This window comes from Talpa europaea (assembly GCF_964194135.1).
Source record: "Talpa europaea genome assembly, chromosome: 13".
Taxonomy (NCBI): domain Eukaryota; kingdom Metazoa; phylum Chordata; class Mammalia; order Eulipotyphla; family Talpidae; genus Talpa; species Talpa europaea.
In genome coordinates this window covers 99,891,596-99,916,400 of record NC_140080.1, presented here as the reverse complement: position 1 = coordinate 99,916,400, position 24,805 = coordinate 99,891,596, and the positions used below count along the sequence as shown (strand labels likewise).

Sequence of the window (24,805 nt, the reverse complement as noted above, 5' to 3'; positions counted from 1 at the left end):
CCTCCCCGGCACCCCGCACGCTGGGGCCAGAACCGCCTCCCAGGGCGGGGCCCCGGCGCAGGGGTCCCCGGGGCACTGCGAGGCCCTCAACTCGGGACTCCGAGGGACGGGGAGAGCCAGCGTCTCCCTGGAGGCACCGCGGCGGGCGCCCTGCGGGGCGCAGAGGAGCCCCAGACCGGCCGGGCTCCGGGCTCCGGGCTCCAGGGCCTGCTGTGCTTGCTTTTAAGCGATTCTTATGGAACCTGATGACTTTAGCACATTAAAACCATTGTCACTTCTCCGTGATGTCCTCGCAATATTTACAGATTTCATAATTTTAAAGGTTTATTCATATTTGATCCAATTGAATTTTATACCAAGTGTATTTTGAGTCTAACGTGGAGGAGAAAATGTTTATACTTTGAGAACTAAACTTTGACCAAATAAAGCTTTTGTAGAAATGCAGGTAAGATTTTTCTGGGTTGCTTCGGGGAGACGCTGGGGCGCCTGGGCCAGCACCCCCAGCCCAGCGGCTCCTGCAGTGGGAAGAGAGCGTCCTCCTCTTGGGAAGCAGCTACCGGCAGAAATGGCTTTCCCTGGGCGACGCGCCCGCGCCCGGCTGTGTGTGTCCCGCCCCTGCTCACCCGCCACCGGCGCGGGGGAGACCAAGAGGCCGAGGGGGGCCTGGGGGACAACGGCTGCCGCGGTCGGCGCTGAGCCCGTGGGCACCGGGCCCCGAGGCCCCTCTCCCGGGTCACTGCAGGTCACCCCGCGTCCGCTCGGACACCGGAGGCGCCGCCAAGCCGCTGGCCAGTTGTTTCTCTCGTGTCTGAAGTTGCTGCGCAAATGCGAGCAACATTTTAAAGAAAAAAGGGCTTTATTCTGAGCCCCGTGGGCTGCCCGGACCCGGTGCCGGCGTTGTTTTCTGCCGGGTCCATAATTTGCCATTTTCCTCTTTAGAATAAAAGCAAAACAACACTCACACCCCATATCAAAGCCCGCTCGGTGTATCTGGAGGGAAGAAAGGCTGTTCCTTCGCCCTCCACGCTGAGCGTGGGCAGGACGCCCGGCCGCGGCGCCTCCCAGAGGGCGAGGCCTCGGGGGCCGGGGCGGGAAGGCCACTGCGGGCGGCCGGCCGGCGGCCCGAGGGGCGCGGCCCTTGGCGGAAAACGCCCAGCAACCCCCAAACGCGGGCCTGTGCGCCTCCCGAGGACGGGCGCCCCCACCGCGCCCCGGCGCCAGGGGGCCGCGGCGCCCCGGGTGCGCGTGAGCGCGGGGAGACCCGCGCAGGGCCGGGCGCGCCGCCTCCGGCCCCGCAGCTTCCTGCACCGGCCCGCGCGCCCCTGCGCTGGCGCCGCGACCGCGTTTCTTCCTCCCACATGCGCCCCCCGACTCCCCCCACCCCCCGCCGCCGGGGGTCCTGCGCACGCGCCGCGAGGGCGCCCCGGGGGCTGCGCAGGTCCCCGCGGCAGCTCAGCCCTCAGACCGCGCCTGCCCGCCGCGCCGGGCCCGCGCCTCCGTGGGGAACGCGGCAGCCGCGCGCCTGGGCGCCGGGGGCTGACGAGACGGGCCGGAGCGCGCAGCGCCCGCGCTCTCCCGCCGCTGGGATCCAGGCGTAACTAGGGCCAAAAATGGCATCGGCTGCGGAAGGCGTGATTTTTAAAAAATCCTCGCCCTTCACGCGCTCCCCAGGGCCTCAGCAGCCGCCCAGCGCCGGACAACAGGCCTCATCCAGCACCTGCGCCCGGCCCGGGCCCTCCCGCCCAGCCACCCCGCAGGGTCTCCAGCCCCTCCGCCCCCAGCTCTGAAAGTCGCCTGCGAGGAGGTCAGGGGAGCAAAATGAGTCTCCTTGCGTGTAAACTGAGAAACTTGTCTTTGTGACTCAACCAACACCCCTCAAGGTGCTCTTCTCCGACAGCAGCTTCCCACCCGAAGCTCCTAGTCCTCCCTGCGGTCCCGCGTCCACAGCTCACGTTTGGGTAAAATGGTAAATTTTACCCATGGATTGTGAACACCTGAAAAACGAGGTTCGTGGCAATTCTGGATTTGAATCCGCAGCAAGACGTCACTCTCCGCTCAGTGACCACGTGGATGCAGCTGCCGAAGTTGGTTTATAAATATTAACAGAAATAATTTAGGGCCTCCCTGGTGGCGCGAGGGGCTAAGACGCAACCTGTGAAGCCGTCCGCAGTCTCTGCAGCACAAGTTCGATCCCCGGCCAGGGAGATTCCCACAGGGCGCAGCAGACCTCTCCTGTCTCGCCCGCTGCTCCCCTCAGCAGTGGGTTTCAGTAGATCTGCCTGTTGTGCTCCCCGCTGTCTCTGGGGAGTCCTCTCACCCCACACATCTCTGGCCTGCACCCCAGCTCTTGTATACGTAAATCTTTTAAAAAAAAAAACTTAATAGTTGGAAAAGCTTCCCTTCTGCACAGCACTGTTAACTTGTTCAAAATAAAATCATGTTGGTCCTGTCTTGTGAGTGGCTGGGGGCACCCCCGGGCAGCAGACATTGGGCACCCCGGTCTGAGGGCGCCCCTCCGGCTGCCACAGAGCTCCGAGGCTGGCGTGGACCAGCAGGACTGGCACCTCGGTGGCCAACATCTACTCCGCACCCAGCTGTTCCTGCATCGCAGATCAGGCAAGTGGCCGCAGTGACCGCTGCAGAAGGGGGTCTGGGGCATGCGCGCGTGCAGGGCCCCAGGTGGCAGCCTCCTCACTGGTGATTTCTAGACTTAAAGGCCAGCAGCTAGAACAAATGGTCAAGAATCAGAAACACGGATGTTGGGATTTAATAGCTGTAACAGAAGATGCAACCTCTAGACACACACACGAGCTTCCAGACCCAGCAGCTTGCAAGGGGGCTGCTGTCACCAGCTCCAGGGGAAGTGGGTCTGAGAAGATTTAAGTGTAATAACAGAGAATGAAATTGGGCTGAAATTTCCTGGCGGCACCCAGAGGTGGGGCCTTGCTGGAAGCCCCCAGCTCTGAGCCCACAGGGAGGGGGCCAAAAGCACCCACGTGGCCAAAAAAAGGCAAAGCAGCACTTCTGTCCCCACAGCAGACCGCCCCTGGCCACGGGCACGCCCCGCAGGCACCCAGAAGGGTTGGGAAGCCAGATCCCCAAGGGAAGTCCAGACCAACTAACCAGCCATTGCTGAAGGCCTGAAACGCGATGCGGCAGCCCCTTCAAGGCCTGGGGTGCCTGGATGCACCTCCACTGGACGGCATCTTCGCCTGGGCCAGTTTTAAAATCTTACTTAAGACCCTGCATCTTCCACTCACAGCAAGCTGTGCAGAGCCCACCCCCACGTATGCCCCTGTTGGGGTGTGGGGCGCCCAGTTACGAGGGCAGCTTGCCCCCGCTGCCGCGGACCTGGCCGCACCTCCAGGCGCTCAGTGTTCTGGGCAGGCAGCGCCCCATCCCGTGCCAGGGCCAGCCAGAGTCCGGCTGGCCCCACACTCTGGGGTCTGATCCCGGCCCCCGTGCTGCCGCCGGAGCACGCCACTGCGAGGTTTCTAAGTTGCTGCTCTGTCTACATCGGTAGATTTTTAAGTTTTAGGGATACAACTTCTGGTAACCAGCACATAAAACACTCTCCTCCTGTCTCAATTTCTGACCATCCTTTAAATGGCAGTTTAAAGGCCTTTACCACGAAATTAATCGGTGTCTTCTCATTTTTTTATATTTCTAAGCACATCTGTTTGTGCTCCAAGAGCTCAGTTTCTATCACTCTTAATCTGGAGCCCCAGAGGCCGGTCAGCCTCAGCGACGAGGAGGCCGCCAGGGCGCAGGGCTGGCACCGCGCAAGCAGGCGGCACCGGGAGCCTCGGGGCCCAGCCACAGACCCGGAGACACGGAGGCCTCTCTGGGCCGGCCGGCTCGGCTGCGCTGGCAGGAGCCGAGGCTGTGCAGGGCCTGGAGGGGGCCGTCCACACGCCATCAAAGCCCTGAGAGAGGAGCCGCGCTGGGCGGCTGCTGGTGGGTTCGCCCAATGCCGAGGAACTGAGCCGGCCCTGTCGCAGGCCCCAGCACCGCGGCGAGGCAGCCCGGGCCCTGTTAGCGCCGCATCGTCCTGCGCTAGGGCTGGCCCCGCTGGAGGGGGCCCCTCGCGCCCTCCGGTGCCCGGCTCACGGTGGCGTCGCCTGCAGGGGCGCACGGGGCGCCTGAACAGCGGAGGACCCGGGTCCGCGCCCGCTCAGGCCCGCGCCCTTGCCCGCGAAGGCCCCGAAGCCCGCGGCGCCGCCCCCCTCCAGCGCACCGGCCGGGAGGGACAAGCCCCGCCGCTCCCAGCGCGAACCGAGGGCGGGGGTGCGCAGGGAGGCCGGTGTGCGGACGCCCCGATTCTCACCAGCAAACCCGGGCCCAGCAGCGCGCCTGGCGTCCGGCCGGCGACGCCGGGAGGGTCACGGGCCGCCGCGCAAAGGCCCGCGAGCGCCGGCGCGCTGACCCCGCGGCTCCTGGAAAGAGCCGGACCCGTCTCAGCGCAGCGGGCCGGGCCGAGTCCAGCGCTGCGGCCGAGAACACACGCCGAACGCGACGCGCCTCCCTCGTGCCCGGGGTGCGGGTCCCTCGGCGCCGGCAGGGCCTCCGAGGCGCGAGCCGGCACCAGCCCGGGGACGCGCGCCCGAGGTCCAGGCGCGCCCGCGGCGGCCTCCGGGCGGGGCGCGCTCAGCCAGCCGGGTCCGCCCGCCGCGGGCCGAGCCGAGCCGCGCGTGGCACCGGCTCAGGCCCGTCCAGAGACGCCCGACGCCGCGGCCGGCGCGCCGTTCCGGGAGACGCGGCCTGGCCCGCGGGGCCCTGGCGGGGGTGGGGGCGCCGCGGAGCTGGAAGCACCTGCGGCCGCGCCCCTGCGCGGGCACCGGCCCGAGACAGCGCGCCCCGCCGCCAAGCCCGCCGGCCCCAGAGGCCGCCCCGCAGCGGGAAGCAGGCTCGCGCCGGGGCACCCGGGACAGGAGGCGCCTCTCCAGGCGCGGCGCAGGCCAAGCGGCCCTCCGCGAGGGGGAGACAGCAGCTTCGCAAGAAGTGTCCCCCCCCAGCACGGCGCGGCCCGCGGGGCTCGGTCACCGCCGGGGGGGGGGGGGGGGGGGGGGGGGGGGGATGCGGTGCCCTGACCTGGGGGTGGAGGCCCCACCCCCAGAGGCCCCGCGCCCGCCGCCGCCACAGGCTCCCCGCGTGGGGCGCACTCGACCTCACCCGGGGTGCGCAGGAGCCTCTGGCCACGCCCGTCCGCGACGCTGGCCACGAATCCAGCCCTTCTGGTTACGCGGACGATATTCACGATGACGGTTTTTTGGAAAACGAATGTGTTCACTTCCACATCCAGACTATTCCGACGGGTCACGGTGACATTAAAAGAATCGAACATTCTGCTTGCAGTGGAATAACAAATTTAATTCAAAACAGGCACTCTGAAAATAGGTAAAAAAAATAAACTCCAGAAGGTCTTTTTGAACTTTAAACAGAGCACACCAGCCACCAACTAGTTTCACAACCGCCTCAAAAGACGCACCTTACGGCAGACGCGCAAGCCGGTTCTTACAACCCGGCAGAGCATTCCCGTCCCCACAGACAGCCCGGAGGCCCCAGGGCCGCTGCAGCGCAGCACCAGCAAGACTCCTCCAGCCTGAACCGGCCAGTCTCCACCGCCCATGCTTTATCCCCTAATGTGTGAAAAACTAAGGTCTGACCTCCGCTGGACACGGGCACGCGGGCCGCCAGTTAGCAGCCCTTCCCATTACCTGAGCCACGGGGTCCCCCGCGCACCCTCGCCCCCAAAGCTGGGCCGTGCCCACCCGCCGTGGAAGCGGGTCCGGCCCAACTGGGCCCCTAGAGACCTGGCCACCCAGGAAAGCCGGGCTCCGCACCCAGTACTGACCACAGACCCGGGAGACGCCCCCTCCGAGGCTCAGGCCCTTCCCGCGGTTTTGTGGGCAGCCAAGCTGGGCGGAGAGTGTTCTGTGTTTCTTCTGAACCCCGAATGACCTCTCGTCTTACCTCTGGCTGGGAAACGACTCGTCACGCGTCACAGAGGGGGAGCCTGCAGTGGGAAGTGCTTCTGCACCTACAGTGACTTTATTTGTGGAATAACTATGGGCCACGGCGCACCAGCCTCAGCTTCAGTCTATCAGCAAATGGAAACATGGTTTTCCATGAGTCGTGGGGGGGAACAAACTGGACAAACCTGAAAAATAAAGTAATACAAAATTCTAATCAAGTGAGCACACCTGCCGGGAGACCTCGGCCTAAGTCACCGCACGGGATCCCAGCGCTGGACCCAGGCCCGCCTGAAGGGGCCTGGAGCTTTTCTCTTAATCGAGTTTTCTGAAACAACTGGGGTTTCCTTAAATGAAAGAAACACATGCTGATTTCAGTCTTTTATGATACGACACTGACCCTATGGGAAAACAAGCGTGCATGAGTATCAAAATATTTAATTTACACGACAGAGGAAACTAAAAGTGTTACAAAATCAAACTGCATAAAACAATACATCTGAAAGAACTGTTCGCTTCTGACGCAGAAGTCTCTCCGAGCACCTGAAGTAATTCTAAAGAGCAGCATAAAGACCACTGAAATTGATTAGTTCAACGTACAGTGAAGAAAATAAATCTCAATTGAAAAAACTATCTATTTTAAATTCCTTAACGCTTTTTTACAAGTCTTGTGATTCATTCTCAAAGTTCAATCTGTGTTTGACGTGTTTAAGTTCAGACATATCAAAGCCTAGAAGAACAGAAGGCTTGTGATTTTTTATTGCTTTCATGCAAATATATCTTCTTTTTCCAAAAAACGAGGCCACGTCAATTTTCCACACCCACAGGAGGGAGGACAGCAGTTCTATTTCCTTTTTGCTGGGGTAAGGTCTCTTGTGGAAATAATCTCTGAGAAACTGCTTCTTCTCTTCATAGGAACGGTCCTCGTATTTCTTAGGGTTCAATGCTAAAATCTGAAGAGGGTCTTCGCTGGCTGGCGGCCCCTCTGTCCGGCTCTCGCTCCTCTGTCTCTTGTGAGGCGCCGCCCCCTTCTCTGGGGGGGCGGCCTCCATGTGGATGAGCAGGGGCCGCTCCTCCCCCACCCTCTGGTCATCAGCCCCAAGGTGGCCATCAGGCAGCTTCCTCTTGGCAGTGAGGCTAGAGTCCGGCGTCCCCTCGCCGTTGACCCAGAGCAGCTCGCTGTCCTCCGCAAGGCCCGGCCGGGCCTGGAGGTCGGAGCTGCTGTCCTTGGGGGCGCTTCTGCAGCGCAGCAAGTGGACGGCAATGGCCGCCAGGGTCATGTTGCCAGTGTAGACGCCACAGCAGTGGATGCACTTGAAGGCTGGGGACTTGAGGATGGTGTGGACAGTGGGTGTGATGTGGTGTCTCTCCTTCAGGTGCAGCTCGTAGGCCTCGGGCGTCACGAAGGAGCCAAAGCAGAAGGGGCAAGTCAGCGCCGGCCGGGGGCTCCCGGGCGCGCCCTCGCCCTGAGGCCGGACCTTGATGTACACGGGCACCAGCGACTTGGAATGGATCCCGGCCAGCACGGCCAGGTAGACCTCCCGCTCACCCAGTGCCTCCCTGGGCAGGATGGTGATGAAGTCCAGGTGCGGGAAGAGCAGGCTGCCGTTGCTGTCGATGTCCAGCTGGAAGCCTCGGTTGCTGTAGTCCACGGGCAGCTTCTTCTTGCCCAGGTGCATGGTCCGGCTGTGCTCCGCCAGGCCTCGGAGGTCGTGGAAGGTGCAGGGGCAGAAGAGGCAGCCCAAGCCGTGCAGCAGAAGGTGACGCATCAGCTCATCCTCGGACACCAGGCACTTGCACGACAGGCACCGCACCGTCTTCTCCCGCACCCACTTGAGGAAGGGCGCGCAGGCCGCCAGCTTCTCCGGCTCCAGCTTCTCAGCGGCCTTAGCCTCGCTGTGCTTGTGGGCCACCTCCATGTGCACCTGGTAGACGTTGGATGGGAAGAGCTCGTTGCACACGGGGCACGTCTTCCACTGCTTCGCCTGTTTCAGTGCCGGGCTCACCTCCACCGCCGAGGAAGAGGCCTGCGCGGACGGGACCTGGGGGGCGCTCACCACCGGCGGCGAAGGCACACCTGCCACCGGACTGGCCATCTGCGCAGCTGTGCCAGACTGCAGGAGCTGGATGGGCACCTGGGGGGGCCCCACGGTGGCCACGCCCCCAGGGGGCACAGGCAAGGTGACCGACACTGGGGCGAGCGTGTATGTGGGGATGCCATTCACCTGTTTGCCGGTGGGGATGAGCTGTCTGAGGATGGAGCCCGAGGTGAGGAAAGCAGTGCCCTGAGAGGTGCCAGGGCGCACGGGCTGCCCAGCTGGCAGCATGCCGGGGCTCACGGGCTGGCTCAGCTGCAGGACCCCGGGCCTCCCCGGCTGGCCTACAGGAAGAACGCCGGACACGACGGGCTGGCTGAGCTGAAGGACACCAGAGCCCAGACCTGGGCTCACAGGGAGAACCGCCGGCGCCACAGTCTGGCTGGGAGAAAGGAGTCCCGGCGGGACCACCTGGCCAGGAGGGAGGACCCTCAGGGGGACCGTCTGGCCGGGGGGAAGAACCCGGGGCGGGGCCGTCAGTCCACCAGGGAGAACCCCTGACTGCGCTACCTGGCCAGCAGGGAGAACCCCGGAAGTCGCCGTCTGTCCCGAAGGGATGACCCCCGCAGGGGTCATCTGGCCAGCAGGGAGGACCCCTGAGGGGACTGTCCGACTGACAGAAATCACCCCTGGGGAGACAGCCTGAAGAACCCCGGGGGTGACCGAGGGGCTAACGGGAAGGACACGAGATCCGACTGGTCTGTTTACTGACAGAACCCCCGGCCCGACCGGCTGGCTAAGGGGCAGGCCCCCGGGGCGGATGGCCTGGCCGATGGGGAGGACGCCTGGCCCCACAGTCTGGCTCACAGGCAACACGGGGGGGTTGGTCGACGGGGCGAGTGGGACTCCAGGGGAAAGGAAGACGGGCTGGGGCGCCGAGGGCTGCAGGGCCAGGCTGCTCTGGGGCACCGGCAAGGGGCTGGAGACCAGCGTCACCCGGGGCTGGGGCTGGGGCTGGGGCTGGGGCTGGGCCCCGGCAGGTGGAGAGCAAGCGAGGCTTCTGGACGCACCCGGGGCCACAGTCACAGGCTGGACCGAGCCCTGCACGGGCCGGACAACAGCCGGGCCCGGGCTAGTGGGCGGCAGGGCGAGGTGAAAGCAAGGAGCTGCAGCAGGCAGGCCAGGGGCACTGCTGCCTGGGGGCGCGGCCGGCTTGGGCGCGATGTGCGTCTGTTTGAGCAGCCCGGCCTTCCTGGCGTGCTCCGAGATCACTGAGCGGAGCTTGTTCTCCAAGTCCCTGTGCACGTCCGAGGTCAGGATGTGGTACATGAGCGCGTCCTGGCTGCTGGCGCCAGCGTGGCACTTCTTACAGAAATACTTGTCGGAAGGCGGCGCTTTCTCGGGGGCGGACTCGTCAGTTTTGGGGTGCTCCGTCTCCTCAGTTCGCAGGCCAAAGTAGGCGTTGATCAGGTAATGGAAATGGGCCACCAGCACATGCTTCTTCATGCTGTAGTACAGGGTGTTGGAGAAGCTGCACTTCAAGCATGTGAAACTGACGACGTCACTCCGGGGTGGCCGGGCCTCCCCCAGGACGTCCCCGGGCAGGTGCTGCACTTTGCGGGCAGTCGCGTGGAACATCCTGAAGTGCCGGCCCACCACCTTGGGCTGGGAGGAAAACACGCAGCGCGGGCAGGGGATCACCAGCTCCTGGTCGAGCTCATCTTCGTGGTAGCGGTGTAAGTGGTTTCTGAAGGAGGTGATCACTTTGGTCGAGTACTTACAGAGGCCGCAGCAGTACGGCTTCGTCCGGTACCTCTGTCAAGATAAGAGAGTCCGCTGAGTGGGCCCGCCCCTGCCCGCCCACTGCTCCCTTCCTCGGCGCCTGGGGATCCCGGGGGGCCGGGCCTCCTCTAGGCCAGGGCAGCTCCCTCAAGGGCCAGAGGAGGTGCTGGGGCTCGGGGACCCGGCAGCCTCTGTGGCTGCTGCTCAGAGCCACCCAGAGACATGGACATGCGTGACCACCTGTGGGTGCCAGCGGGGTATCTCCCCGCGTGGGCCTGGCTCACCTGACACCCCGCATCACCCAACGTGACTTCTCGTTTTCTCATTCTCAAGCATCAAAAACTACGCGAATATCCTTAGTTTGCACTAAACAAGCAGCCTGCACCGACCCTCAGGCCCGGGCCCCAGGAGGCGCTGTGGTGTCCAAACAGACCAGGCCATCGCCGTGCAGTTACATCCCCCACCCACCCAGCTCTCCTGGCCACCCGTGCTTGCTCCTCTGGGACCAGGGAACCTCCGAGATCATAGACCCCCAAACCACCCTAATGAGGGTCCGGCCGTCGTGCCGCCCTCCAGCCGCTGGCACCCAGGGAGGGCAGCACACTGATCGGGCAGCCTAAGGAGCCATGTGGCCACTGACCCAGCAGAGGCTGGGCCGAAAGGTGCACGTGCAGGTCCAGCTTCCCCACAGCCCAGGCACCTGCCAGCTGCACTCGCTTCTCCTTGTCATGGCTGCCGTGGCCAAGCCTGCTCCAGGGCCCTCCAGCGCCCTCCCACGCACACCCCCACCAGACCACCGCCTTCTCTCCCACACGCGCGGGTCCCTCGGGTCACAGGGCAGACGCATCACCGCACACCCTCAGCACCATGTTGCTGAATGCTCAGCAACCAGCAAAATCACAGATTCTGCCTTTTCTGCCAGGATCTATAACTAATCCAAGACTACAGCTGCGAGACAAGACTCAGAAAACCCTGATTTTACCAATTCTAACAGAAATTTCTTTTATATTTCAGTCTCTGTAGCCTGGGCAGATCTGCAGCTGCGGCCCGGCAGACGTGGGGGCAGGCCAGTTTATCAGCAGCTCGGACACCAAGGTCTCGCCTCCCTGAGACCCCACGCGCAATGAAAACGATACTCCTGGGAGTCCGCGGACTCGTGCCTATTGGTCAGCAGATCCCTGAGCTGGAAGGAAAGGGCTCTTGAAAATGACACCATCAACTTGAGCCATAAAAATTAAAAAATGACAAGCGGGACCCTGTCAGAGTCAAAACTCATCAGCTCTCAGAAAGACACGGCTTTGCAGCCACGGCCTCATGGAGGGCAGCGCCACCACATGCTGCGACAGGCCGGAAAAAACAAAAATGACCAATTTTTAGGAAGTGGGCAAGAGATCTGCGCAAGTTACGGAAGAGGGTGTCCTGGTGCCCAATAGACAAGCCCTGGACAGAGGCCCCACGCCATCAGCCCTAGGGCCCAACCAGCACCAGCCTGTCCCCTTCCTGCTCCCAGCCTGTCCTCCCCTTCCTGGCCCCAGCCCGGCCCCTGCCAGCCCCCAGCTTGCCCTCCTTCCTGCCCCCTAGCCAGCCCCCTGCCCGCCCCCAGCCAGCCCCCAGGCCACTCCATGCTCCAACACCACCAGGGGAGAGCACAGCTGCATAGACCTGCAGTCCCTGCCTGAGCCAGAGCCACCGGGCCTCCAGGAAGCCTCAGAGGAAGGAATCCCGCAAGGAGGCGGATGGAGTCAGGACAGAGGGTCTGGGAGAGACACCCCCCACCCCATGAAACTTTATCTTCCTTTCTACTTCCCTGGCTTTTACCCACCATCCCCCCATCAGCAACCCAGACACCTGGGGTCTGGCTCAGAACTCAACGGATACTTACTCCCACTTGCAAAGGACATGAATACCAACAAAACAACCAAAGTACTTACCACTTTCTTTCCAGAAGGTTCCCAGAGAGAAACATCTCCCCACGATGTATTACAAAAATACTTTTCTCCTGGATCAAAGGCTCTAAGTTCCTTTTAAAAAGGGAGAAAAAGACAGAGCGTTATGCAATTTCAGAAGCTCAAGAACCGTCCCCCTGGGTACTCCGGGGCGACCTGTCCACCAAGGGCAGCGGGAGGCACCCAGCGGTGGGCAAGCTCTAAGCTAGAAGCACAGTGTTACAAGAAAGAAATAGACACGACTGCACAGTTTCTAAGAGAACTGTGAGCCGACACAGAGTGCGACGGAGAAGCTCGGGAGGGAGGCCAAGGCTGGGCTGGTGGTCGGAGCCCAAAGCAACAGGACATGGGGTGCGGCTGGCAGAGCCTGATCGGGGACTGGCCTCAGAGGAAACAGACACCTGGTGACACAGACGAAGGCAGGTGAGAGACACAGAAAACAAAGACTGGGACGATACGGGCTGCCGTGACGAAACGCACACACGTGTACTGCTCACATGCAGAGACGAGGCTGCACAACAATGTGGACAGCGAGACCTGACAGAAAGGCAACAGTTGACATTTTAAATCATCTGTTATGCAAATGCTCACGAGAACCTGAACCGGGGTCCACTGTGTGGCCAGCGAGATGGCATAGGGATTGGTGCAGGGCTGAGAGGGCCCCAGACCACACCGGCCACAGAGCAGACAAATAAACTAATAAGGCAAAATGGGGATCAGATGGGAGTCATAGAAAACAGTCAATTAAAAGAAAGCAAGCAGAAAAGGAGTTATAGAAACAAAGAACAGATAAGACAAAAAAAAAAAACTATAGTGGGGACGATTTTCCTCCCGCCAAGCATAGAAAGACCCACAAGCGCCGGGACAGGAAGGGGCCGTCCACCAGCCGCCCACCACACGCAGGCCCCGGTTTGCCCATGTGAGACGCCCCCTCCCAAACCCCACGGGCCGAGGAGGCAGAGCTCCCATGCTGCCCAGGAGCAAAGCTCCCATCCCAGAGAAAACAGTTCGTCTGCGACCTGAGCAAAAGCAAAACCAAACCTGTAGCTATAGAATCCAGATTTCCAGAAACGGACATTCTACTATAGAATCCGTGGGCCCTTGGGCCTCCCCTGGCGCAGCAGTTGAGCGCTGGGCTGTGAAGCTGCCCTCAGCCTCTGCAGCGCTGGTTCGATCCCCGGCCGCCACGTGAGGGTCCCACATGGCGCGCAGACCTCCCCTGCCGCCCGCTGCTCCCCTCAGCAGTGTCCTTCGGTCCTTCTGCCTGCTCTGCTCCCCGCTCTGGCTCTGGTGAATCCTCTCACCCTCCCGCGCTTCTGACTGTGCCCAGTGCTTGCATAAGTAAACAAATAAATCTTTAGGGGGGAAAGAAAAAAAAGAATCCCTGTACCCAAGACGAGCCAGAGGAACTCAGGGCTGAGGTGGCACGTCTACCTGCAGAAGGTGGCCAGCTCAGGCACCCGCAGGACAAGGCACCGGGAAAGCGCCGCTCCAAGCTGCCACCTCAAGAAACCCAACTAAAAGGCTAGATGAGCTTTAAACTAACACAGGAAACCCTAAAGATGAGCAAAGATAACAGAGAACAGAACAGAGAAAAGAAAATCAACAAACCCAAAACTGCATCACAGACAAGAGCTGAGCCCCAGCACGGGGCATAGCAGGCACAGACCAGGCAGCAGACCCAGGGGACCGGACCTCACTTCGCTCCAGCGGGGGGCAAGTCAAGGGGCTCTGCCAACACAGTCTTTTAAGAGAAGCCGAGCCCGGCCCCAGGAGTGGAGACACAGTGCGGGGGGTGATGGGGTGCGGCCTGAGCCCTCCGCGGGCAGAGCTGAGTCCAGGGGCTCCGTGGGGTCTACCCCTACAGAAACATTCCCAGTCCAACACACTCCAGAAAACAGAAAGAAAAATCTGCAGTTCATGCCTTAAGGTATCATTACCCGGACACCAAACCGTAACACAGACAGGATGAAAGAAAAGAAACATCGTTCACAGGGCCTCCCCGGTGGCGCAGCGCTTGAGCGCTGGGTTGCAATGCTGCCCGCAGCCTCTGCGGCGCCGGTTCGATCCCCGGCTGCTCCCCGGCCACCGGAGGAGGGTCCCACATGGCGCGCAGACCTCTCCTGCCGCCTGCTGCTCCCCTCAGCAGTGTCCTTCGGTCCTTCTGCCTGCTCTGCTCCCCGCTCTGGCTCCGGTGGATCCTCTCACCCTCCCGTGCTTCTGACTACCCAGTGCTTGTATAAACAAACAAACAAATAAATAAATAACATGCCTCTATTAAAAAAAAAAAAAAAAAAGAAACATCGTTCACAGAAATGCTGCAGAATGACCGGACGTACACAAGCACCGCCTGGAATTTATCCCATAGATGCTGCCTGCTCCAACATCCAGTCATAATTTTTGCTTTCAAGTTCAAAAAGGAGCCTGCAAGCACGTGGCTCATGGCCCACGCCAGGCAGCGGGCGCCGGCATCACACAGATGGCCGAGGGGCAGCTCCGAGCATCGTGGGCACAGCTGCGGGCAGGAGCAGAGTCCACAGCCACCCCGATAGGGCTCGGCCTCCTCCTGCCAAACTAAACAGACAAGGCCTTGTGATGTGACATCAAGGTAATCTTTCCAAAATACGTTTACAAGACCATTCCTGAGAACTTCCTTCATAAGAACCACCACACCAACACAGCCGCGTGGACACCGCTAGGTGGGGCCGAGGCTGGGGAGTGACGGCCAGCGTCCGGCCCAGCTAGGTGCTTGGGGTGACCCTGCTCACCTAGACGCAGCGACCTGCCCTGCGTGAGACTCCCCAAAACGGGGAGCGGGAACCACGAGGCCCTTCTGCGTCCTGAGGGGCTGGGCATGGGCTGGGCGGCCAGCAGGGGGCACTGTGGGCGCTCTCAGCATGAGAACTGCACCCACAGAAGCCGTCTGCACTCTCCGGCTGCTGGAGCACAAGCTCCAGGGCAGGGTGCCCCGGCGTCCACGAGCCCGGAGGGATGCAGGTGAAGCTGGGGAGGGACATGCAGCCACCAGCAGCAGGCTACTGCACACCTGTGCCGTGGGTAGGTTTTCGCTGCACAACCCGGTCAACATGTCTATAGATTTGAAATTTCCAAAATAAAATACTAGGCCAAGAACAGAGAAAACAGCCAGGGTCCCTCACGGGAGACGGACAGGGCTGAGGGTGTGTCCGGAACAAAGAAGCCAAAGGGCGAAAGGCAGAGGCCGCAACTGGACGAGACATGAGGGGCCCCAATGCATCTCGCCATGTCTGCAGGGAAGACGTGGAGCCGCTGGCCGAGCCTCCCTCGGGCCTGCTGGATGGGCCGTTCCCGCCACTGCTCATCTTGGAGCTCTCTGACCCCAACGCAGCTCCCCCCCACCCCCGCCCCGGTGAGTCAGGACCGGGGTGAGAGTGATCCCACGATCCTGACTGGACACACCCCAGAGGGCGGGGGACACACCAACGGCCACCTCCACCACACAGCCCGGCGCGGAGCCTGGCATGGGAGGGACACCCTGGGGAGGACGGGTCGTCCACAGCGAGGTGGACTTTCCAGGGTATGTCTGAGGAGGACGAGGAGCCTCCAGGGAGCGGCCTCTGGGCGGAAGGGAGGCGCCAGACACGAAGGGAAGCGGCCAGGCAGGAGCTCGTGATACGCCAGCGGGCGACGGGCCCAGGTCCCCACTGAAGGGGCCGCGCCTGCCGTTCCCACCTAAGCCTCCCTCCAAAAGCGCTCCAGATGCTGCGAAACTCTGCAGACCTGTTTTGTTTTCCTTCTAACGCCCTTTCCCCATCACTTCTTTGAGCGTCAAACAGTTGTCCCTTGAAGGCGCCTGCCCCGGCGGCACCGCCAGAGGAGGTGGGCGGCTGACGCCTGCGGGACTCAGCAGGGACCTCCCTGGGGTGCCGGGCCTCCCCCGCCCCACGGAGCCATCCCTGTCCTCCCGCAGCGGCAGCCTGGCCTCCCCGACACCCAGCGCGCGAGGCCCGTGCCTTGGACCCGCCGGGCAGGCTGCGCTGAGCCAGGGGACAGTGGGCAGGACGGCCCCACCCACTCACGCTCCAGCTCCGGAAAGAAACTCCTTAGGTTTTATACGGGAAATGTGGAGAAATAGCGGATAGAATCAAACATGTATTAAGGACAAACGTGGCAGAAAATTTCTCGTCACTCTTTACAGCCTGACAACGCGGCTCGGAGCAAACCTGCGCGCGCTGAGCTTAGCTTCCTGGGAAAGACCCGCGGAGCTTACACTGTCGGCTGGACTGACAGAGAAGAGAAAAGAGACCAAAACACCCTGAAATCAGAGAGGAGCACGGGACACACACCTGGACTCACGGAAACGGAAGGGTCAGACGAGAGCCGCCTGCGGCCAGGAGCCAAGCCCTCAAGAGGCGGGGCTCAAGGCGAGGCAGAGGGCCACAGCGGGGATGCAGCTGGGAGTCACAACCTGACAGAGACCGGGCCAACGGCGCCCCCACGCCTCCCAGACACATCACGGCGACGGGCACCGCCCCGGGGCACCCGGCCACTCTCCAGGCAGTGCCACACCTGGCCTAACCCGAGCACAGGCAGGCAAACAGCACAACAGGTGCTCCCGTGAAGGGGGACAGCGACCCCCGTGCCCAGCGCTCACAAGCCAGCCCCAGCCTCAAGGACCCGCACCCACCCAGGGGACTCACGCCAGGTGAGCAAGGGGGGGCCGGAGACACGCCCACAGGGAGATGCGCCATGTCACCAGGGCGGAGAGTTGGCGCTCACAGAGTGACGCGTGACAGAGCCCAACACCCTGACGACGAAACACCCCAAGAACTCGGCCGGGCGAGCAACTTGGCCCACTCGACCAGGCCCCCGGAGCCCTGAGGCTCGTGGCGCCACCAGTGTTTGGCAAGCAAGGCCGGGGCCTGGAGCCCACCCGGGCCGAGTGCCGTGCGCCCTGCGCTGAGGTGGTTTCCCACCCATGCTGCAGAGGCAGTGGCCTACAGGCCGGCCAGGCCCCACGTGCATTCTGTGCTGTGTCCTGGAGCCAATGCCCAGTGCTTCATGGCCTGGACGCCAGCTAAGGTCCCTCAGGAGACCTCTGGGCAGCAGGGGAGGACCTGAGGCTCTTCCTTGGCAGTATCTGGGTCCTCAGGGTGCTCCCCAGCCAGGCTCGGAACCAACTCTTGGCACAAGGAGAACTACATGCTCCGGCCGCCGCCCTGGGCACACCAGCGCGTTCGTTGCTCAGGGGCAGGAAGGAACAGGCGCAGAGTCCCTTGAGCCTGTCTCCGGGGCGGGCCCCCTGCCAGCCCCTACAGACTTCTGACTACACTGGTCAGAGCTGGTTTCTGCTGCCTGAACCAAGACACCGCAGACCGCAGTGGACGGAGAGCGCCTGTGACGTGGAGGGAGGTTCTTACGCTGAGACTCAGAGAAAGGCCAGACCACCCAGTAGAGCCCTGTAAACAGTCTGACCACGCCCCGTTTTTAAAACCTAGAAGACATGGAATAATGTCAACAATGGGTATTTCGGGGTGACTGTTTACAATTGAGTATTTTTCCCATGTGTAGGTTTATGTATACGTATAAACATGTTCTGTCCATATTTTCTAACTTTCCTGTAACGAATTTTAACACTGCTTCAGTTTTTAAAATTTTTAAATTTCCTGAAACTCAGAATCACTACGAAGGAATGAGAGAGAATCAGTCAGTCACGATGAGCTCAGCAGTCTCCACCGGCTGTGCAGCTCCGGGCCCACCCCGCTGTGGAGGCCCGCGGGCACAGGAGGGCAGCGCCTGGGCCATCTACCCACCCAAGCTGAGGGCTCAGGATGAAACACTGTGCCGGCACTGACATTTCCTCTAAAAATAAAGCAAAGCCAATTCCGTAGAATCCCACCTTTAAAAGTGAAATTCCCGTTAGAGGAACCAAGAAGCCGTGTCAGCGCCCAGGCCCAACGAGTGTGTTGCCGCTGCTGAAGGGCAGCAGGCGGGCTGTGCAATTCCTATCCTTTTTTTTTTTTTTTTTGAAGGATTTATTTACTTATGAATACAAGAACTGGGCTGCAGGCCAGAGGTGTGGGGGTGAAAGGACTCCCCAGAGACAGAGTGGGGGGCAGAATCGGCGGATCCACTGAGACGCATTGCTGAGGGGGCAGCGGGGAGACAGGACAGGTCTGTTGCGCCCTGGGGGTCACTCCCGGCCAGGGCTCAAACTCATGCTGCAGGGGCTGCAGGCAGCTCCACAGCGCTGAGACCCAATCCCTTGCGCCACCAGAGGCCCAATTCTTTTAACTCTTCTGTAAATTTGAATTATTGTCTCCAAATAGAGCAATTTAAAAAAAACCCAAACCCACTTAACCGGCCTGATGGGGGCTGATGGCTGGGCTCCGGAGGCTGGAGAGCCTGGCCCTTCAAAGGCAAGTCCGCGCCCCCCCTCAGGAAAGGGCCTCTGCAGCTTCGCACTGTGACCTGCTCTGCACCTGGCCCAGCTCCTGCTAAGCCACCACTGCCCGGCAGGGGTGAGGAGACTCCGCCGTAGCCACGAGATACCGAGGCCCAAGGAGCAGATGACACGGTTAGGGTTAGGGCTAGGAGGGCTGCGGGCAGAGTCCCACTAAGGCCCAGGGGGTGCAGCCCTCACAGAGGCAGCACGGCTGACTGGGCCCCCCCCCCGCGGTGCCGTCCCAGAGACCCCCCAAAACGGCCCATGCCGCCCACCCATGCCACCAGCCCACACACTCGCGCTCCCGGCCATCACGTTCGTGCCCTGCCAGCACCAAAGGCGCACGAGTCACGACAAGGGGCTCTGAGCCCTCAACCTGCCGCTCGGCCTGTCTCCAAGCCCTGACGCCACTTCCACCCCCGTGCGCGGGGCTCCTGGACGGCACTGCAGACGCCAGGCGGGCCCTGCTGCTGTGGGCAGGGACTCCACCCGGGGCTGCCAAAAGGCCGGGTAGCGGGTCTGACGGAAAAAGCGTTCTCCACTTAGGTTTTACTTTCACATGTGTACTTAAAAAATATCTGTCAAAAAATACATGTTGTCAAGCGTCCAAGCTCCGGGTAACACGCGGGGAGAGACAGCGAGGGCCTCAGCCTCTCACGCTCCCGTGGGGAGACGCCGGGCCTCAGGCACAAGGCGCGCGCTGGGGAAAGCAGAACCTGTCCGGCGTCCTTCAGAAGTCAACGCCGATGACTTGAGAGCCAAAGTTAATTGGACCATAAGAGAGAACCTTGGTAACCGCCAGTCTCTCTGCGTCAGACTGCCTTTCTGTAAACAAAAATCTGGTTCACAGTCATGAGATCCGAAAATTAAGAACCAAACTCTTCTAAGATCAGTAATCGTAAAATGCGGTTCTCACAGATTCTAAAAGCAGACGCCGTGCCTCCTCGCAGCGTGCAGGGAGCCCACACTGCACTGGAGGGCTAGAGGCAGAGCCCTACTCCCCGGCGCCCCCCCACCCCACCCCCGCCCCTGCCCCGTCGCCAGCCCCTGCCGCCCAGTAGGGGAGACACCTCGCGGGACGCAGCGCCCGTCAGGTCTGTGACTGTGACCGCGGCTTGTGGACTCTACTGAGCTGCGTCTATGAAATTCACGAACCAGACCCAGAAACGCGCTCTCCTGTGCTGCATCGCCTGCTGACTTGACCATCCTGGCAAGTGACGTCAGGGTCTTCTTCAGCTAAAACAGCAAATAATGCAACAATTCCTCACAGAGACGAAAACAAACAGATTCTGTAACTCGCGACTACAAAATCCCCTCCTCAAAGGAACTTCAAACACCAGCAGTGCTTCCTGCGGTCACGGCAAGTCAGGACCCCAGAGCCCGGCCGTATCCACGCGGTCACGCCCAGCACTCACCCTCAGAGGGGTCTGACCTGCTCGTCACAAACCCCCAGAGCCTCGCCTGCACCTCACAGGCCCGCACCTCCTCGCTCGCCCGCTTACCTTCAGCACCTCCTTGCAGCTGTCGAGCCCAATGTCCACCAGGATGCTCTTCACCTTCTTTCGTACCTTTCTGATGTTGTCAAGATTTTCCACAGGAATTTGAAACATTTTTGAAATTTTCCTTCAAAGGGAACAAAACAAAATTGTAGTAGGTATGGTTGTATGTACATACACGCACAGAGGCGTTTTTAAAAAAACAACAAGTTTGGTAAAACACTAACAGTAATTTTCAACTCATTATGTTGGCAACTCGGCATCTACGTGCAGGAGAATGAAGCTGGACTCTCTCCTTAAACACACGCAAAGACTAACTCAAAGTGGCTCCGACACCTGCACACCAGAACAAGAACTGGAAAACTCAGAAGAAAACATGAGCGTGAATCTTTGTGCCATTGGATTTAGCAATGAATTCTTAGCTAGGACACAAAAAATACCCAGAAACCAAAAAAAAAATAAGGCAAAGTTCCAAAATGAGAAACTCTGCGCTTTGAAGGACACCATCAAACAACTGAAGAGAGAAGCCACAAAACGGGACAGAACTTGCAAGTCGCGGTTCTGATTCGGAACTCACACCCAGAAAGACACCGCAGCGCGCGGTCACTCGGCCACCCGCGGTCCCCACACCGCTGGCGGCAGAGGAGACGCGCGGACGTGTCACAGGAGCCGCAATCCCACCCACGAGCAGTCCTGCACCCGCATGAGACCTGCCCGCCGTTCCCGGCCGCGGCCACTGTCCACACAGCCGGCAGGCAGGAAGACCGAGGGCCGCGGGTGATGAGCGGGCAGCAAAGCGCGGCCCGGCCCCCAACAGGCCTCAGCAGCCACAGGAGACACGTAGGGCTGCCGCCGACTGCCAGGCGCGCCCGGGACGCGCACGGCACGCAGGGGCAGGCACAGAGGCGCCCACTGCAGGGCCCGTTTGCATTAAATGTCCAGAACAGACAAGTCTGGAGACAGATCCCCGCGGACAGCACACAGTGGTCGCCCTGTCTGAGGAGACTGGGCAGTGACGGGTCGGGAACAGGTCCTCGTCTGAGAACGACAGGGTCCCAGGGTGAGCATCGTTGGTGCGGCTCAGGCCGACTCCGCAAACCTCCACAGGTCGCTGGAGCACACCCTCGACACGGTGAGTTCCACGGGTGTAAACGAACCCTGACAAGGCGTAACACCTGAAACACCTGGAGAGACGTAACTTAGAACAAACCCCGCGCTCTTGCCTGCTAGAGGAGGCACAGCTGGGCCTGGCAGTCCATGGCGCGTGCCCACCGCCCTGTCCAGAGAGAGTGGGGACGGCCCCCTTGGCACAACATGCCCCCACTGAAGGGAACTGGGCGCCTCGAGAAACCAGCCGACCCCAGGCCCGGGACCCAACTGCCGAGCCTCAGCGCAGAAGGCAGCTGCTCAAGGGGCGGCAAGACAAACCGAAGGGCCTGAGAGAGGCCAGCTCAGGTCCCCCCACACCAAACAGGCACAACCTGGGCATCAGGTCACACCAAGGGGCAGGCCACAGCGTGCGGGCCGCATCTTCTCAAGGTGATGCCACCGCAGCCCCGCCCCCGCGCTTTTTTTCCAAAGGTGACCCTGACACTCCTCCCCAGAGAAAGGATAAGGGCTGTGGCCACCTCACCCCCAGAGGAGGCGGGACCAGGGCCGTGTCGCCCCCCAAGCACCCTGCTCGGCTGCTGCCGGGCCTGCTCCACAGGGACAGATGCCGTAAGGGGCTCGGCTGGCCCCGACGCCTGGCCCCCATGCGGCCCATGGCAGGTGGCCCCAGAGCGCCACAGAGGTGCCCCACACACACCAGCCACCCCCAGGGCAGAGAAGGTTCCTCCAGAGCCTGCAGCTGTCCCCGCCAGGCCTCTACGTCTTCCCAAACGCCGTCCAGATGCTGCACAGCAGCAGCAGGCCACCTGCTCCCATCTCCGTTCCTGACCAACTCGGGGGGCTCGTCCAGTAAAACATCCTCCCCCAGTCCCAGTCCGAGGCACAGCAACAGCAGCTGAAGCACGACCCACCGGACCACATGCCCCCATCGCGGCGACTGAAGCGCCTGCACAGAAAGTCTGCCGGGAGCGGGCGCCAACTCCCATGGGGGCCAGACATTGCCCACGAAACACTCAACAACCACGGGGGTGCAGGGTGTGTGGTCACAGAAACCCAAGAAACAAACCCGAGTTCAGACACTGAACTGGCTGATGGTGGGGTGTCCAGGTCAGGCGGCAGTGCCACCCCTTGGAGCCCAAGGGCATAACCACCGGCGTCCAGCACCTGGGGGCAGGGGGCACACCACGGGCTGCGCCTGTGAACACAGGCGACTCGGTGCGGACGCGCCCCCACCACACTGCGCTGAGACGTCCTCGTGCCGCCCGGTCCACACATGGACACACGCAGAAAGGACAAGTCCAGAGACAGACGCCGCGGAGACGGTCTCCGCGGAAGCCACCAGCTGGCCGCGGGGTCCGCAGCGATGGCCGTGGCTGGCGTGGCAGGTGGGGCTGCTAGAAACGCTCCAGTGGAGCATGTGGCAATGGCTGCTCCGCCCCAAAAATGCAATTAAAGTCAACACACTTTTAACAAGAACGCTATGGAAGGGAAACAGGCCCCGTTCCCGACTGAACGGAGGGACTGCACGGTGGCCAGCAGGCGAAAGGTGAGCGGGACAGCTCTGACTCCTGCCTGAGACAGAAAGTATGTGGGGTAACAGGATATTGTGTTTGGCATCTTACTTTTAAATAAAAGTTCTCTGTACAAACCTGCAGCTTTCTATACATCTGCAACTCTTTCAAAGGAACTTTTTATAAGTCATAAAAGCTGAACACAAAAACCTATCAAATTCCAGTTAGAGAAACACCCGGTAACGTGAATGCCAACTATTTTACCACTAAAACCCCTTTAAAGACTAACAACCACGGGTCGGGAGCTCAGGAGGACACTAGGGGTTCCACACGTTTGGGGGCAAAGTGGCATCAGCACCTCCTGTACCTTCCTAGCCCACCACCGCGGAACCCCTGCTGGTCAGCGCCCACGCTCCCTCCTCCCCTACTGGACAGGTCAGGGCCAGCCCGTCTGCGGCCAGGGCCAACCTGCCCCAGCAGATGTCGGTGAAATGACCAAGACAGAAGACAGGGTGGAGGTGCCCGGACGAGACGGAAGCGCCACGCACATCTGCTGCATCAGGGGCGCCCCTGGAGCAGACAGGTGCAGGAGGCGGCAGCGAGTGGGTCGGCGTGGGACGGTATGCAGGACGGAGGGCAGGCTGGGTGGGGCCAAGGGGCACCTGGTGGGCAGAGAGCGGTGAGGGAAACTGAGGCCTGTGGGAAAGGCCGGCTGGGACGAGGTCAGTGCTCATGCACCGCCGCCGGGGTTGAGGAGAAGGCGAGACTCCAGTCATCAGCCCGCAGAACAGGAGCACATGAGAACTCACAGGGAACAGAAGTAAAAAAACAGTAAAATTATTAAAAATAAAGTGCGCCAAGCGGGTCTGTCGTGAAGGCACACACTTAGGGCACCGGCATTGCCCGCTTCAGGCCTGGGGCGAGCACAGGGGCCTCTGCTCTGCAAGCCCATGCTCCCCGCCCCTTGGGGTGCCCTCCCGGGAGCAAGGCAGAGCCTTCCACCCTGAAGGTGCCCCTTGGGGCCTGTGAAGAGCGTCTGGCGCAGGCCGCCGGGCAGGGTGCGGGAGGCCGTCTCCAGACAGGCTCTAAAGAAGCTACACTGCTGGGACAGGCGGGTTTTGCGGGGCCAGCGCTGCCCGCGACTCTCAGGTGGGCACTGAACAGCCTTCCGGGACTGGGCGGGTTTCAACCGGGCTCTGCAGCGACTTGTTCAGGGCTGGGGGCTGGGGCCAAGGAACCGCCAGTCTTTCCCCTCGAGCTTGGAGGAACTTTTACGCAGGAGTATGCGCGCCCCATTCCCTCCTCACTGTTCCTGTGGGTCCCCAACCAAGCATGCAGCCAACTCCCTGGTACCAAGGTTTCCCACTTTCAGCGCCACCTCAGGGGCGACCGAGAGCCAGGCGATGCGGCGCCCGCACCCGCAGAGCCGCCCCCTGGGGACCGGGGCGCCCGCGGGCCGAGCCGCCCGGAGAGGACCCGCTCGCCCCCCGGGCGCGCCCCTGTCAGCCCCCGCCCTTGCCCGGCCGCCCTCGGCAGGAGGGCGCTGCCCCGGGGCGGCCGCGGCCCGCGCGCCCGCGAGCCAGTCCGCGAGGCCGTCCCCGGGCGGGCGCGCGTCGAGGTGCGGGGCCCGCGCGCCGCGCCCCCGCCACAGCCGCCGGCGCCGCGCGGCCCGGCCCGAGCGGGAAGTCGCCCCGAGGGCGCGGACGGACCCACGCGGGGCGCCCCCGAGCCCGGCCCGCCCGCCGCGCCCCGCCGCGCCCCGCCCCGCCCCGCCCCGCGCCCCCGGCCCACGTGACGCGGCCGCACGACGGGCGCCCGGCGGGCGGGGCGGGGCGGCGCGGGGGCGGGGCCGGGCCGGGCCGCGGGCCGGGGTCGCCGGGGGCCGGCGCCCGGGCCGGCCGGCACGTACCTACCGCGCGCGCCCGGGGCGCCGCCGCGTCGCCGCCGCCTCTCGCCGGCCGCGCCCGCGCCTCCGCCCGCGGCGGGACCCCCCCTCGGCGCGCCCGCCGCGCGACCCCGGCCCTCCTCCCAGCGCGGCCAGAAAGAGAAGATGGCGCCCGGTGGGCCTCCGGAAGTGACGCCGCCCTCATTTGCATGCCGGCGCGGCCAGCCAATGGGAGCAGCGCGGCCGGGGCCCCTGGCCCGCCCCCTGGCCCCTGGGGGCCCCTGCCTCGGTGGGGCCGGCGGCCCTCGGGGACGAGGGACCCCGGCCGCAGCCCCCTGCCCTGCCCCCTCCGCCCCCTGGACTGGCCGGCCCGCCTCTCACCAGCCTCGGGGCCCACTCTCGTGAGAATGGGCGTTGCGGTGACGTCATTGGGGCGGGGAGCGCGTCGTGGGCACGTGACCAGTCACGTGGGCGCGAGAGCGCTGGGGCTTCATTGGCAGGGGATGGGGTGGAGCTAATGCGAGCGGGTGGCTCCGCCCACTTCCCAGGGCCAATAGGGAGCCCGCATCTGGAGCGGCGGCCCTGCCATTGGGGGCAGGGCCTGGCCTATCAGCGCTTTGACAGGGCCCCGAGGGCCCGTCTG

General features: G+C 62.4%; 1 protein-coding gene across 1 annotated transcript; it reads right to left on the bottom strand.

Annotated features, from left to right (window-relative positions):
- Positions 1-6,631: 6,631 nt before the first annotated feature.
- On the bottom strand, positions 6,632-19,797 carry ADNP2 (ADNP homeobox 2; the record flags this gene model as incomplete). Its single annotated transcript, XM_084252158.1, has 3 exons — positions 19,663-19,797; positions 11,722-11,811; positions 6,632-9,823 (listed from the first exon to the last, which is right to left on the bottom strand). The coding sequence occupies exons 1-3, from the start codon at positions 19,768-19,770 to the stop codon at positions 6,632-6,634; spliced, it is 3,390 nt and encodes a 1,129-aa protein (XP_084108284.1). The 5' UTR covers positions 19,771-19,797.
- Between the last annotated feature and the right edge of the window lie 5,008 nt (positions 19,798-24,805).